The 16,766-nt window shown below is 42.4% G+C and overlaps 2 protein-coding genes across 22 annotated transcripts in view; both read right to left on the reverse strand.

Annotated features, from left to right (window-relative positions):
• Positions 1-16,766, reverse strand: part of Dapl1 (death associated protein like 1) — a 341,707-nt gene that overhangs the window by 267,235 nt on the left and 57,706 nt on the right. The gene's annotated exons all lie outside the window — the stretch shown is intronic.
• Positions 1-16,766, reverse strand: part of Pkp4 (plakophilin 4) — a 205,459-nt gene that overhangs the window by 137,789 nt on the left and 50,904 nt on the right. For 19 of the 21 annotated variants that reach the window (XM_050124002.1, XM_050124024.1, XM_050123977.1 and 16 more), the window contains one exon: positions 4,676-4,812. The exons of the other annotated variants lie outside the window; for them this stretch is intronic. In XM_050124002.1, coding sequence (XP_049979959.1) covers positions 4,676-4,807 — 132 coding nt within the window. In that variant the 5' untranslated portion in view covers positions 4,808-4,812. Of the gene's footprint in view, positions 1-4,675; positions 4,813-16,766 lie in introns of those variants that run through there. 21 annotated transcript variants of the gene reach the window in all.

Genomic DNA, 16,766 nt, shown 5'->3' on the forward strand with positions numbered 1-16,766 from the left:
GGGAGAGAGAGAGAGAGAGAGAGAGAGAGAGAGAGAGAGAGAGAGAGAAATCTTGCATCCATACAGAACTGTGAAATTTGCTAATCCAACTCATAACTGGCCCTAACAGTTTTTATTTTGAAGAATATTTCTAAAACCAAGAAATAGTAGCTCATCTGTTATAAAAATACAGTGTATTCTGCCAATCAATTGATAACACTCCACACATAACCTGTTGCTCACTGCCTCCCTATACTTTTGAAGAAGGTGATAGGCATATTAGTGCTGCAGGGAGAGGACCAATGAGCAAACACTGCCTAAACAAACTCTACAGTCAAAGCATGATGTGTACTTCAAGGCGGACTCCATTATTTTGGTCTTTGGTGTTCACAGGATGCAAGCCCATGGAGGGTACCACGTTTGGACATATTTCTTCCTCTGATGATTGTAGACAGCGTAGTAAGTTAGCTACTCAGCAGTACCAAGTTTGCCAGAGATCTAAACACCATCAGGATATAAACATCACTATCAAGATACAGGACAGTCCTTGCCTGTGAAGTCATCTTGGACTTTTGGGTTCTTATTGAGAGACGAGTTAAACAGCAGAACTTGCCAAAAGATGATCCAGATTACAGCCAACTGGTGCTTGTGGCTGAATTGACATTTTCAGTAACTTCAAATTCAAGTACAAGGAGCTTACTCCTCTTATTTCTAGGAACTAACTTATTTTTCATAGAGCAGAATACCCAAATAAATATCACAACCCATCCATTTACGATCCATACTTAATTGTCCACAAATTTGGGTATGTAGGAAATGAAAACTGTAACATCTGTGTCAATGCCAGCAGATAGTAAACAAAACTTTATAGTCAACTATGCAGATGGATTTGATACCTAGATTAGCATGGGTGCAGGACAATTAAAGGGTCTTAAGAACAGGAATGGACAGCTGGGAGAGATGTGGGACTCTTGCTTATCATGTTTCTCTGAATTTGACTACAGGCTCATGGCTTTCACAAAACAGCAAGTTGGTAATGAGGCTATCCAACAGTACTGAACTCCTCTTTGGACAATCATTTATTGCAAGACTGATATAGTAGGGGGTACTGGGAAGAGGAACTTGTAACACACATATAAAACACCACTCTGTCCTTAGGGAGCCAATTATGGAAGCCCAGAGAAGCACAGAACAGTCACGGCCGTGCTGTAAAGCATAGGGATCAGGAGAGATGTGATTTCAGGCCTGCAGAACATGTCTCCATAAAGGAGCTAGCCTTTGATCCGAAGCGGGTTCTTCCCATCTGCCAGAGGGAGGACTTTTCCTGGACCTTGCTGACATCTATGTTGAAAAGCTATCATTTCATAAAAGGAGAATATAAATTCCAACCCGTGCTCGGGAGCAGCCACATGGCACCTGTTGCCAGAGGACCCTAGAAAGCACAGCCACTAGAGAAAGTTCTTTGTTTTTATGACACCTGGAAGCCAACTCCAGACCTGGAACAGACAGGTGGCTGCGGAGGCCACTGTGGGCTGTTTGCCCATTTCCTGCCCTGCCATGTCCCATGAATCACCCAAGAGGAGGAGGACATTTTGAGAGGCTTATGATTTACTTCACTGAAGAAGAATCCAGCAGTTTCCCTCAAAATTTCGGTGAGTGGGAAAGGCTCTCATTTTACAACTCCTTCCTCAACTGCCTCGACAGCGTCAGTGCGTGAGGATGCAATAAGTCAGCAAGTTAATATTTTAGTTTTACATGACCATCTCTCATAATCTACACAGAAAACTGTTTCCAATTGTGAAGCTGCCATGGAGAGACCGTGAACGCTCGAGGCCTTCTGTCAAATGAGACACTAGCAGAGCATCAGTACCGTCCAGTGCTCAGACAGGGCTTTACTCTGCTGATAGCAATGTCCAAAAGAAGGCTCACAGACTCCCCGAATAAACCAAAAGCAAACCCAGCAGCCCCTCCTTGAAGCACTTTATAAGTAGAGGGGGTAGGGGTGGGGGTAACTGCCCTTCCTAGGTGCCAAGTACTGCAGTATACATTTTACATGTGTGAATTCTGTCACTCACTGTCAATATACCCATTCTATAAATGAGAACACCGAGGTGTACAGAGACAAAAACAAAAACAAAACCACAACCTCAAGATGACACAGCAAGCAGAGACGCCAAGAGAGAAGGTGGAGCCATCTATCCAACTGCAGTGAAAGTGTACTTCCTGTGCTCCAGCACGAGGGCCTTACTGAGATGGTGCCGCCATCCATCCAGGCCCATCCCCGGGGAACAGCAGAACTGACTTGATCATCCACAGCTAGGATCAGAAGAAGGCAGCAAGGCTTTCTAAGTAATTATAACATCCATCTAAGAATACTGGTCTTTGACATATGACATTATCAGCAGCGATCATTTCACTGGTGTATAACATGTAGGCTTAGAGAGAACTCTGACTAGCAGTTCAGCACTGACCTTAGAATCAGAAGGCAATCAGCATTGTCTATTCCTGTGCTCGATCCCATTGGGTAGACGACAGGAAATGGCATGTTTTATGGTAGTACCAAGAAGCTTTCACTCAAGTATATGTTGCCTACTTCTAGAAAATCTTATGGAAGATATAGTTAGCTATTTAAAACCAGACATGTTTCTTATCCATGAGACAGATGGGGTTCTCGGAGGGAAATGATTGAACTCCTAAGTGCTGAGTACTGACAGTTTTGAAAAGAAACTATGTATGGAAACACAAATGTGTATTAATGAACTCAAACTCCTCAGGACATGAAAAGAAACAAAGATAGCAGAGAGTGTCTTTCAAATAACTAAGTTATCTGGATAACAGATGATGATGCTTTCAATACAAAATACGGACCACCCTTTGCTACCTGGAGAAATTGGAATCCGACTCGCAATATCACACAAAACAATTCATTCAGACACAATGTATCACCAAAAGATACCATTTTAAAGTCATCTGAGGCCAGCACAGAATTCCCTAGTGAGAAAGATCACAGCAGCTTTCCCTATGATCTTCAACACACACAGCTCTCTAGTTTCCAGGCAAAAGTCAGTGTCCCTGCCGCCACGTTTCGTGCACGTGGTTTCCAGTTTGCAGTAAGTTCTGGGCATTTTGATCAATTTCCCATGGATTTCCTCAGAAGAGTGCACATGCCCCTTCACCTTGCTGCTCCTGAGGTCAGACCCTGGCAGCCACCAAGGGCTACAGCAAAAGCCACTTCTCCTCACTGAACGGCCCTCGGCCCTGGGAGTTAAAGTCCAGAGTAAACGAAAACATTCTGATGATACTATTCTCCTATCAATGGGGATTAAATCTAGGGTATCATACATGTAAAACAAGCACCTGGGCTGGAGAGATGGTTCAGAGGTTAAGGGTCCTGGCAGCTCATCCAGAGGACTGGGGTTCAATTCCCAGCACCCAGATGCAGCTCACAACTGTCTGTAACTCCAAGATCTGACACCCTCACACAGAAATATATGCAGGCATAATACCAATGTACATAAAATAAAAATAAATAATTTATATAAAAACCTAGATGAAACAAAACAACCGAACTCTGATATATGCAGGCATAATACCAATGTACATAAAATAAAAATAAATAATTTATATAAAAACCTAGATGAAACAAAACAATTGAACTCTGGCGCTGGTCCTTTAAACTCCGACTCTGTTGTGTTCTAAACTCATTCTGACGGTCTTACTGGAATAGTTTCTAAAACTGTTTTTCTTTAAAACAAAGCTCTAATGCCAGGTATGGAACAATCCCATGTAGAGTTCCTACTTCAGGCAATGGTGAAGTAAGGGAGGCTAGTGTCCCCTCATCCTTTGCCATCGTCAGTCTTGTGTGCTGCAGATGCTAGTTTGGAAAACACTAGAACATTCAGTTTGCTTCTCTTGATATAAAAACACCCAGTATTTTAATTGTTAGATTTAAAAAGAAAAAGAACCAATATATTATTTGAGCAGAATAACCTTCACGGAGGGCACACAAATTCTTTTGGAGGCAGGTAGAAACTATTCCTAGAGGACAGATACATCTGCATGTACCTTAAGCCTTTAAATCTTAAAAATTAAATCTGAGAGCCCCAGTTTCTCTAAGTAGTAGAGACAAGGCCTAACTTAGAAGGTCGCTTGGGTTGAAAGGACAAAGTATTAGTGCCTTAAAAACCAACATAAACACGAGATGGGAGCAAATACGCACATGTGACAAACTTTAGAACTTGAGCTCACAAGATGAACGACTGCGGTTCAGACAAACAAACAAATACAACTTGTAACCCCCACCCCCAACCACAGAGATGATCCTAGCTCCTAGGTTAAAATGCTCAGAGAATCTAGACAGCACAGGCCAGGGTCCTGATGGACAGTCAGCATTGTGAGAGACGCTGCACACAGCTCTGCGCGCATGCACACACTCTGCAATGGGGGACACAGACACCGATCACCATCAAGGTTGTCCTTACTTGCAGATGCACAAGTATCCTGCATGTTCCGATGCTGACTGGCAGCTGGAGCAGCTCTACATGCCAGTCATCCCAATGTACTCAGGGATGTAAACACCTTATAATTAGAAAACGTGAAGGCATCAAGGACGTTAGACAAATTGAAAACACATCCAAAGATTAATTTTTAAAGGCATTGAAGAAATGTCATTGCAAATTTCAACAAAAGGGTGTACCTGCTCCTTCACGGAAGCTAGTATAGTGGTGGCTGTGGTCTCGGGTTCCATGCCTGGGCCAGTGGAGACAGCTTCCTGGTGGGTCTGTGGGTGCCCCTCCTCCACCAGTGAGGCCTGTTCAGGGGCGGGCATTCCTCCTGCAATCAAGCAGGCAAAGGGTTAACACTGCTTCCTGAGTGCCTCAGGGGACTGGGATTTGCTGATGAGCCCCACTGTAGTTGGTTCCTAAGAATCACAGTGGACTTCCACAGAATGATGACAAATCTAATAACAAAAGAATAAACACCTGATAATATTTAAACATCATCATATAAAGTGACATTAAAAGGGCTGGAGGAGGGCTCTTTAAATGACTCAGTCTTCTAGGAAGTATGTACACAAAAGACATCTACAAACATGAATTGACAGAAAACTACTTTATCGATTGCAGAAGCTTAGACGACAGACTCAAAAAGAATTGAAACTCAAGAAAAGCTTGAAAGCTAACAAATAAAATTCTATGGTATTGAAAACAAACTCTGTGCCTTAACAACTTATGAGGAGGACACCCCAGGGCGCTCTCATGACCTGGTTTTCTTTAAGGAATCTTACCCCTCAAAGAGCCCAAGGCCCCTGACAGGAACTGCAATGCCTCTCCTAAGACAACTTTCCCGTGTTTACCAGAAGACTTACCTAACTTACATAGACATTCTACAAATTAAAAAAAAAAAAAAAAAGCAGGAAAGGATGCCATTTAGATTTACAAATGCTTTAGTAACTTATTTATATGTCCCCTTGAAAAACCACATGTATCATACCACAAGACTAATGCTTCGTATAATTAACCCCTGTTGGATAAATGAATACACGAATGTCACCTTTTTGATGTCTCCCATTTCTTATCATTAGGCAAATCCCACCAAATCCTAGACTCCCAAAAGACCATCTTCATTAGATATGCTACTCCACTTAATACAGAGGTAGCTAACATCATAAATATTTCTATCAACGCTCTTCATAGTTCATTCTAAATATTGCTCTGCATTTTTATTTCAAATGAACCTCTATGGTGTTCGTATCTATCCTTTGATCTGGGAATTTCCCCCATTCCCTTAGCTTCCAATACCAGCTGTTCTTTTCCAAATTCCAAATAATACTCTAAGGAAAAGGGAAGACTCAATGACCTGGGCACTCAACTGACTCCACTCCATCCTGGCCTCTGAGTTTCTGCTGATGGGTGTCTCATTCTTGACATCCTTTAGACACAGGTAAGTGAACAGTGGGTCCGATGGGTGCATGTGTGCATACTGCCAGTGAAATCACACTCCTGAGGCTTTCTTGTGCCTGGCCTAGCAGGTGAGCCCTTGGTTTCATGGTACATAAACATCATGTTGACCCTAATCTACAAGAGGATCCTCTCCCCTGGGACTGGTAGGAGGGGCTTCCTCCTTGGATCAAAGGAGTCTCAGATCAAAACCCAGGAGCACTGAGGCAAAGCACAGTTCCTCTAGCCCTGCATGCTTCAGTAATAAAAAGTGAACGTGCTAATTTCTATACAACACAAGTCAATGATTTTTTATGGCACTCTTTATTTTTTATAATAATGTGTTTATTAAGATGCAAAGCACATTCAAAATGCTAGCTGGACAGAATTCTATTTTTACCAAGTCCTTATCAAAAATAACATCACCAACTCTATTGAAGAAAAAATAACCACACAGACAGTCTAGGGTAGCAGTCAAGGCCGTTGAGTGGGGGAAAATCACACACCTTAAAATTAACAGATGGTTGTGAAACACAAGAATGTTACTATGCAACAATGAAACAAACAATGTCCAAACCCAAGAAATTTAAATGTCAAGAGTATAATATGAAACAGCCAACATGTCGGGATGAAAAGTTCAAAAAAAAAAAATCGGCAAGTAAAGAGTAGAAAAAAAACAAAGTATTTATTCTGTTATAGCCAGGACACACTGAGTTTAAAGAAAGATACCGAATTGTGTTACTGTGTCTCTGGGACTGTACTGTACTCTGTTTTATGATGTTTTAAGGGCCCAGCTTACTGAAATGCCATGAGCAGCATCTTCAGTGCACAGCTAAGCTCACTCCAATGCTATGCAGGGGAAGGGATCGGAGGTGGGAGGCAGCATGGCTCATCATCTCACTGATGCAGCAAGTTATGAATCAGAGAAGGCAAAGTCTAACAAGAGACAAACGATGACACACACTGACGGCGACAGAGGTTCAAAGAGCATGCTCATGAGGGAACTACTGCAGCGCTGGAAGGGCTTTCCTGGTGAGGCTGCTTTATTCTGAGCCTTCGATAACCAGGGTGAGGGTAAATGATCATGAACAGCTACCGAGTGGACAGTGAGTGGAGACACTGGCCTCTCTGTAACAATCCTCAAGTACCATAATCCACAAGGAACCTCACAGCTAGAACAACTTCTTGTTTTTCTTATCATTCTTATAATCACAGAGCCATTAATGAGTTGGAAATAAAGCTCAGTGAAACTCAAGATAAAAGCTGACTCCTGCTTTGGCCAAGTCCAGAGATGAATATTTATGGCGAGTAGGGTCAAAGAATGGTAACAACTCTTTCCACTGGTAAGGGAAAAAACAAAAGAAACAAAGCAGGGCCAGGTGGTGGTGTCGGCCCTCAGAGAGGCAGAGGCGGGTAGATCTCTGAATTTGAGGCCAGCCTGGTCTACAGAGGAAGTTCGGGGACAGGCTCCTAAGCTACACGGAGAAACCCTGTCTCACAAAAACCAAAAACAGTGACCATTCATAGCCAAGAGTCAGTGAGACCATAAGCTGTGTCTGTCTCAGCGCTGCAACCTGCCAGGTCTGAGTGACCTCAGACTGCAGACCCGAGAACACGCACTCATGTTCGGGGCTGTCCAAATAACCATGGAAGCTGTGCCAGGAAAATGGAAGAAAATGCCATGCGACATTTTTAGAAAAGAGAAGGCAGATTTCTCACGTTACAGATGAGAGGGGTGGTGGGGAGGCTGGGTGGGATTCTTCAGAGAGTGTTCTCCAAGAGTGATTTGTGAGAATAAGAGGTGTGTCAAGGAAGTCACATTAAGCTTGTCTAACTTCCTTCCTTGGCAGTGTAACCATGGCAATGCAGTGTGCTAAATTCTAGTGAGGCATGCACAATGCTGTGCCATCATCGTCCCCTATGATACCATAATTAACAGAAATGGGGCTGAAATAAGGGTAACTGATGATTTGAACTATAAATACCTGAATGAAACACATCAGTCCATAGAGGACTCTAACGCAATGTCAAAGTTCTGAACTTGACCCAATCCTAACCAAAACCTTCACCAATGACATACATAACATGCAGAGCATGTTTAAAATCTTCAGTAAATAAGATGAATACTGAGTTTACCAAATAACAAAACTAAAACAAGCAAGAAAAGTACAATTCTGTTGCACTGATGAGTTCCCGCTAATTAGATAAAAACAGCAGGATAAATAAGGTCCTGTACAAAAGTCAGCTCAGCAACACACTGCAAAGAAGTGTAGACACTTTAAGTTCAAGAGGGCTGTGAGAACCCAAAAGCTCAGGTCAGCTACATTGATGAGGAATTTAGGAAGATTGGAGGGGGATCTAGTGGGTAATATGACCCCCCCCAACCCCTGGCTTCAGGCTTCTTGGGACATATCCACTTCCCGTTATAGATGATGGCACATTCACAGGCATGGAGGGTGAATCCATGCAGTAAATAGGGAGTGGAGCACAAAAGATTCTGCCACTACTTCCAAGCATCAGAACTGATGGGATGAATGGTACTGGTCTTAGTCCTTATGAACTCAAAACTTCACAGAAGAGACACAACAGACTCTCAATGGAACGAGGGGGAAAAGAAGGCTGACCCAAAGCTGAGGCCTGTGCGGACAAGCAGATCCTCTGACCCTGTGAAGGACTGCTATGGACAAACATGGCTCTTTATGTGACAACCCTGAGAGCCAGGCTAAAACCAGCTCTGTAACAAAAGTGTTATCCTATATTCTACGTTTACACATGGAATCAAGTTCAAATAATGGCTCTATTGCTGTCCATTAATGTTTGAAGACACGGGGGAAACTCAGGAAACTCTTTCCTTTTAGAACTGTGGTTCAATAACTGTCCCTGAAGGTGGGCACTTCCCCATCCTGAGAGGCCTGCAGCCTAAATATGAGAAACTGAGCAGGGTTGTTAGTTGGAGATGTTATGGTAGAAGCAGGAAACGGAAGCTGACACTAGAAAAGCTTCCACATCCCCTGTAGTTAGGAAGCCGCCCATGAGTCTTTAGACACTGTCAGCTACACCACACTGTCCTTCTGAGAGAGGCTGGAGATCAGGAAGCTCGCTTGTGCGGAGGGAATAACACCCTGCACCAAGCGCTCTTCCTGCCTCTGCCCTCAAGTTCGGGATTACAGGTCTGCGCTTCCATGTAGGGCTTGCAGGTTACACTGTTGGACTCCACTCTTGAGCGACCTACTACATTCTCCATTTTTTGGAGCAGCTGAGTAATTATGGGTTTTCAAGGGAGGATTTAGCAAAGGCATAGAAGCTTTACGTGGAAATTAATGGGTCAGTATTACGTGTGTTCAGGGCTGTTTGCCCACACTGAACTCCAGCTGGCTAGTGGGCATTTCTTTGTGCTTGAACTGGCGAGTCTTATAAACTCTAGTGTGATGGGGCAAAGCTTTCTTTTTAGTTTATAAATAAAATATAAGGCAATTTATGACCCGGTACACATAATTCATCACAGATGATACTATTACACATAATCATCTCTGCTAAATTTATAAGATGGGACATCAACTCAATACTAGATGTATCATCTTTATTCTCTTCTAATTGCCTTCCTGATAACTCTTAGGCAAAATAGCCTACTATACTTTTTTCTACCAAACTAGTAAAAAGTTGAACTCTATGTTTTTTCCAACTTTGAGATGATAGTGTGGAATATAAAATATATTTTCTGACTTCATTTAGAACACTCAGGAAAACATGTTGACAAGAACCACAATACATTTATGTGAAAGTTCTTAAGATAAAATAGTGATATTTAAGAATAAATTAAGAGAATTTAAGTAAAAATATCCTTGTAAACATTAAAATCTGATTCAAATATATAAAGATACTAATGACACAGGACAATGAAAATGTTTAAGCACACGAATGAAAAATGTTTATACTAAAAATAGGAAAAATTATTAATACTATGTGTAAGATCAGTTTCTCTTTGTTTATGATGATGCTGGGATAATATTGCAGAAGCAAGCACAGCCCTAGGACACTGAGGTGAGCATCTGCAGGACCATATGAACTCTATGCTAGAATATAAAGTACTACTTAACTACCCAGTTCCAGTTTTTAAATATTCTATTCTGGAAATAGAAGAAGTACCAAAACCGCCAGTGTTTTAGAAGGATTAATTAGAGGTAGATAAATGCTAACTCACAAACACACAGGTCATCCAAAAATATGTACTTATTGGCAATAACTATACAGCACCGAGCTATACGCCAAGTCATACAGTAATCCTAGAGAATAATCTATGCACGCCCAAGTGTTTTTGATTTAGGGATTTAATAAGGAGATTGCTGCAAGACATTTAAGCAAAAGATTTCAATAAGGTCTTACAAAGAAATGATAGCTAGGTGACTTGATAATGAAATTTTCAATTCTATTAGTAACTAGAAAATGCAACTTAAGCCGGGTGGTGGTGGCGCACGCCTTTAATCCCAGCACTCGGGAGGCAGAGTCAGGCGGATCTCTGTAAGTTCGAGGCCAGCCTGGTCTACAAGAGCTAGTTCTAGGACAGGCTCCAAAGCTACAGAGAAACCGCGTCTTAAAAAAAAAAAAAAGAAAAAGAAAAGAAAACACAACTTAATAAATAATGCAACATGCTATTAACACACAACTACTGCAAGAACAAAACACTTGACTTCCAAGTTTAGCAAAGATGGCAGAAGGCAACCACCATGAGCTGTTGGTTGTTAAGCATGTAAGTGGGCTTACCATTCTGCAATACGTGTAAGCATTATCTAATAGAGCCGTACAAAGACACCCCATACTTCAGTAATCCCATTCTCAATTAGGTAGAGACTCTCTTGCCCCTGAGAACTTGGACAGATATTCTAGTACTTTTAAAAAGCCATAAATTGCCAATAGCCCTAGTGACCAGTGTCAGTAGAATAAATACATCATAGTATACTAATGTGATATATTTCACTGCATCCCATAAATAAACTATGCCTCTATAAAACAAAAATGTCCTCCCAATTATAATGCTCAAAGAAAGCAAACTTGCAAAAGAATACAGAGTGGAAATCCAGTTCGGCAAAGTTTAAAACAAGTAAAATAAAACCAGTTATTAGAGACCATAGTTACATGCATTCATAAGTAGCAAAAAAAAAAAAAGACCATTAAGAATATGAGAGCAGCAGCGGTCTCTCTGTGCAGGGAGGGAGTGAAATCTCACGTGGGTCTGCGCTCTGCACTGGTGGCCTGACCAGAGAACTAACTATACAGGACACACTGGATTCTAGCTATTCTTTTAATTGTATGTTTTTTTCAATTCACTCTTCTGTGGCCTTTAAAAAATTAAATGGAAAAGGTTAAAGACTAAGAGATTAGGGCTGAGGAGAAGACTCAGCAATTAAAAGTACTTGCTGTGTAAATAAGAAGACTGGAGTTCAGATATCCAAAAGCCATGTAAATGCCAGGAGAGCATGAGTGTCCACTGGAAACTCTGACCTGGGCAGGTACAGAAGTGGAAGGCACAGACAGAGGTGTTCCAGAATAACAAAGCTGGCCAGTTAGCCAGACTAGCTGAACTGGCAGCGAGCTCTGGATTTATTGAGAGATCTTGCCTCAAAGTATAAGGTAGAAGAATGGCCAGGGAAGATTTCTGATACCAACTTCAGGCTTCAAACATGCACGTGTAAACATGTTTTTATCCACATACATGCAAACACACACACATACAAAGAAAAAAAGACTAACAGGACAGAGCCTATGATGCTAGACAGGACCCAGAAATAGAAACACTGAATAGTTGCAAATTTATGAGCAACATAGTGACACTTCCCTGATTAATAGCTACGTTATCTATTTTTAACTATTTTAATTAATAAAAAAGAGGCCTAAGTCTCAAAAGTCTTGCCCCCACATCCCCCGCACTATTCAATAATGGGTACTTTCTGAAAGTGAAGCACAGTTAAAGTGGCCATTGACACTGTGTGTGGGGCTGCCTGGTGCGGAGCAGTGCCGGCCAAGGCCCTGCGGTACAGGACAATACTGCTCATAACAAGCAGGAATGTAACCTCGATAAACACGGTTTACACAGCTATTTTCCACTCTTCTCCAAACACCTTACCTCTCATGAAGAACAAAGAAGAGAAGAAAGGACGTTCCCTTTTGGAAGGTACTCCAGGGCCCAGGGGTTTTGTTTTAAGGACCTGAGGTATTTGTGATCTACAGGTGTCATTCTGAGGGGAAAAGTGAGGAAAAGGAGCCGTAACAATTAAGAATGGCTCCTAGAATTTAACGTACACAAGGACAGGATGAGGTAATCACAGTCATCAAGAGTGCAGTTGGAACTCTAGAGGTGGCGGAGCACACAAAACCCTCTTCTCTAGCTCACGGCTCCATCAGATAGCAAAGAGGCATTTTCTCTTTTTTAAGATTAAAAAAAAATGTAGTCATTCTAGAAATTTCAAAAATGTCATCAGTGTGCCAAAATGTGAGAAAGACAACAGGTTCAGAACCATGTTAAAGCAACCAGAGGAAAACCTGCCATAACAGAGGCAGGCTGGGCCTCTGGAGGGGCAGTGAGGACTTACAGCCTGGCAAACAGTGTCTCTAGCAGCAGAGCTTGGGAGGACCAGGATGAGGGTGGACAGCTACTGCAGGAGGTGCCCAAGCAGCTTCCGTACACAAATACAGACAGGAAGCCTAGACTGCTGCCCAGGAAGAGTGATGTCCCTAAACAAAGACAGTAAAGGGCAGGTGGCACCAACACTCACAGAGGTCACACTGAGAAGTGTGTGCAGGGAGAGAGAGAAGCCAGGGGTGTTGAAGGAAATAAAGTTAGAAGTTAAAAGGAAGTAAATCTGGCTGACAGAAAGAAGGGCAAAATAATATCTGAGAGGCTTTCAGGATGAGATCACAAAGTTCCTGGATTCTGTAGATAAAGACCTAAAATGTTATTTCAGGGGCAAGAAAAAGGAAGAAAAAAAAAGGAATGAAAATCAGTTTGGTAATGAACTTGTTCTCAATTACAGAAAATACAGCAAAGGCTTGAATATTACCAGGTATCATGAAGGCAACAAGGGCTTTCTTTTGATTTTTGTGTTTATGTAGGGTCTCATGATATAATGTAGGCTGGCCTCAAACTCATCAAGTTTCTTCAAAGGTGAAGATGAACTTGAAATCCTCCTCCCTTGGCTTCCTCAGGACTGAGATTACAGATGTGCACCACCACACTCGGCTAAGTAAAGGCACTTTAGCAAACACCAAAACTCAGAAAGTTAGAATAATCTTAAAGGAAGTTCTGCCAACAAATTGCAAATATGATGGAGGAAAATTTAAAACAAAAGAAAACTAAATCTCAGGAGACGCGACTTCTCCGTGGTACCAGCATGAGAGGTGTGATAAGGTGACAAAAAGAGTGTACCAATGCCCTTTCTTAACTTGGGGAAAGAAGGAGACTTGCACGAGCCTCTAAGGAGAGGCAGCCCTGGACCCACCCTTTGCAACAGGAACTTGTTAGATGAACTCGTTGGGATAATCTTTCTGCATACTGTGTGAAGATGTGTCTCTGCTTAACCTCACCAGCCTAAGGCACCTTCTGATTGGCTTCATAAAGAGCTGAACAGCCAATAGCTAGGCAGGAAGAGTATAAGCGGGATTTTGGGCAGAGAAAGGAGCTCTGGGAAAGATTCTAGGTTCACCAGCCAGTTGAGGAGGAAGTCGTATGGTACTGTGGAGAGGGGGTGAGCCACATGGCACAACACAGATGAACACACAGACAGGTAATTTAGGTTTTCAAAGCTTGTTGGGCACAAACCTAAGCTAAGGCTAAGATTTCATAATTTATAAGAAGTCTCTGTCATTATGGCAGTCCAAGAGCCTCTAGCAGAGAAGGCCCTGGCCCACCCTCTCCATCAGGTGCTCGTCCATGGCTTGCTTGGTTGGACCACAAGCACAAATGTGACCTTACTGAAATATCAGAGACTACCGCTGAGGTCTACCAGTTGCTTCTTTAGGAACCATTTGGTCATGTTTCTGTGGGGAGCTCAGATGTGTGGAGGGAGCCATCCCAGTCATCCCAGCCAATAAGGCAAACATCCCTTCTCAGGCCATCATGGCCTGACCAATTCTATGCCTGACTGCAGTGACCCGCTGAGCCCAGCTAGGCGAGACCTGCAGAGCAACCTCCTCAACAACCTGGAAAGCTGAGAAAGAAAAGAGTTGCTGATTAAGCCACTGTCACACACTGGGTAAGGGTGACAAGCTGATACACCCACCAGGACCACAGAGAAGTAAAATACAATTTACATATTTTAAATATCATAAGATTAAAAAATAGCATGTCATGTGCTGATTATTTCTGAAAAGATCTCATTTCTGATCTACTTTACATATGACATACTATAGCACAGGTATTATTTAAAATATAAAGATTCTGACCATCGATCTATTTGGAATCTAAAAGGCAACACAAGACAAATTAGTAAATCACTACATTAAAATGCAGCTCCCTGAACAAAGGAACTCGGTGCACACAAGGGCCAGCAAGTACCAATGCGGCCCAGGTGGGAAACGGCCCACCTATGTTTTTAAATTTTAAGCTTTATCACTTAAAAATTTGCCTTAGGTCTAGATTTCCTCATCTCCGTAGACCGTGGCTTCACGTGACTCACAATCAGAGGCATCGTAAGTCACAGCACTCTCCATCTGCTCAAAGGTTTGTGCTCTTCGCCCGCTTTTCATTTCTAGTGACAGTGTTGGTGAAGCCTGGGGTGTAATGAAATCACTAGCAGGACACATATGGAGACTCAGAAATATGGTGACTGGTACCTGAATTACTAAAGGCAATTAAAAAGAAAGACTGTTTAATCGAGGGCTTGAGCACTTAATAATATTTATACAGGCGTATGGAATATAAAAGTGTGTGCGATGCGGTGACAGCTTCCATCTTCCTTAGTGGTTGTCTTCCTAACATTGGCTCTTCTTCCCTCATGGACTAGCTGAGTCTTTTTCAGTGTGCTGCCTGAGACTCCAGATAGCCTGCCCCCGACTTCAGTTTGTTACAGATTAATTCATTTGTAATTTAAAATTCTCCAAGCGTGAATGGTTTCTTGCTTCTCAGAATTAAGCTGCTACAGTCAGCAAACCTGGGTAGTACTGTGGACATCTCCACACTCTGCTATCCCTGTGATGATGGGAAAGCCCCTGCACTGGCAGTCCTTGGAGCACGGGAGAAGCGCACAATGCCCGGACTGTTGCAGAAGCTTCGTGTGCATAAGAGACCTGGTGTTTGGTGTCCGGAAAGTCTCAAGAGTCACTAGTGTGTGGCAAAATGAAGACCCTGAAAAATTGCATGCGCGCGCGCGCACACACACACACACACACCCTCGCATGCACATCCAAGGCACATGATCTACCACCAAAACCAACCCCAAGCCCTCCACCTGGATTTGCCATAGACCCCCACTTTCTCTTGAGGATCGTTCTGTTAGCATTCCGAGCCAGAGGAACACATGCTGGAAAATCCTTCCAAATGACCAGCAGAAGCAGCAATGAGTTCCTGTCATTAGGAAGAAACAATGCTCTATCCTTCACAACTGACATCTGACGCCAACGCATCAGTGTGGGCAGCATACTAAAATAAAACCAGGAATTAAGTACTGTGCTTGTTAGTTCTTATGTCGGCTTGACACACGCTAGGGTCATCTGGGAAGAAGAAATCTTAATTGAGGAAATGCTTCATCCAATTGACTGTACCTAGTCTGTGGAGGTGTTTTCTTGATTGAAGATGATTTGGGAGGGCTTAGGTTACTGTGGGTGGTGCTACCCAGGGTTGCAGGTCCTAGAGTGTCTAAGAAAGCAGGCTGAGCAAACCATGAGGAGCAAGCCAGTGAGCAGCTTTTCTCCAAGGCCTCTGCTTCAGTTCCTGCCTCCACATTCCCGCTTGGAGTTCCTGCCCTGACTTCCTTTGATGATGGATTGTGACCTGAGAGCTCAAAGCTGAAATAAACCTTTCCTCACCGAGTTGCTTTTGGTCATGGTCTTTATCTCAGCAATAGAAAGCAAACTAAGACGGTGCTGTGACGACGCTGTGTTTAATCATATAAAGATGTGCTGCATCTGTTTCACCTGGCCTGCCTGAGGCACCTGATCAGTCTAATAAAAAGCTGAATAACCAATAGCTAGGCAGGAAAAGGAAAAGCAGAGCTTCCAGGCAGAGAATAAAGCTATACTTTTTAAATGAATAAATTTAAATGATAAAGGTTCCTGCCAACAGAATTAAGTTTACTTTTATGTTTTGTCTATAAGATGGGTCCTAAGCTTTTGAAAGCTTGGCTAGTAACCATAGGAATGAATGATTTTCTAGAAAAAGAACCCGGTCTGAACCAGGCTGTTTCAAGTTTTTAATTATTTTTTCACACACATTTATGTGGAATTAGGCTAAGTATACAACAGACATTATTAGTATGTGGTTGAGCAGATCAATTCCTCATCTGGAACACACTGCAGCCTGCTTAACCCCATCCAGTGTAAGGCACCTCAGTAAATGTACAGGTCGAGAGGAAAGCTGACAGCTGTGAGCTGGAAAATCATCAAACATTAATTACACATATGTTTAATGTCTCTTTTAATAATACTGATTTAAGTAATATGCTTTTAATAATTTACAGCCTTTAAAGTAGCTCTTGGGAGTAAAAGAGAAAACTATTAAAAAAGAAAGAAAAATGCAGTATGCTCTAACAGCAACAACGCCTTTGCTCTGGGCCCTGCCGTCAGCAGGCTGGATCAGGGGACTGTCTCTGACGCTACATCTTAATGCCAGTTTTCAAAGAGCCTAGCACATCCTCACAT

The sequence above is a fragment of the Alexandromys fortis genome, unplaced genomic scaffold (assembly GCF_014885135.2).
Source record: "Alexandromys fortis isolate MF-2015 unplaced genomic scaffold, M_Fortis_MF-2015_v1.1 scaffold_8_9099976_23576923, whole genome shotgun sequence".
NCBI classification, from domain to species: domain Eukaryota; kingdom Metazoa; phylum Chordata; class Mammalia; order Rodentia; family Cricetidae; genus Alexandromys; species Alexandromys fortis.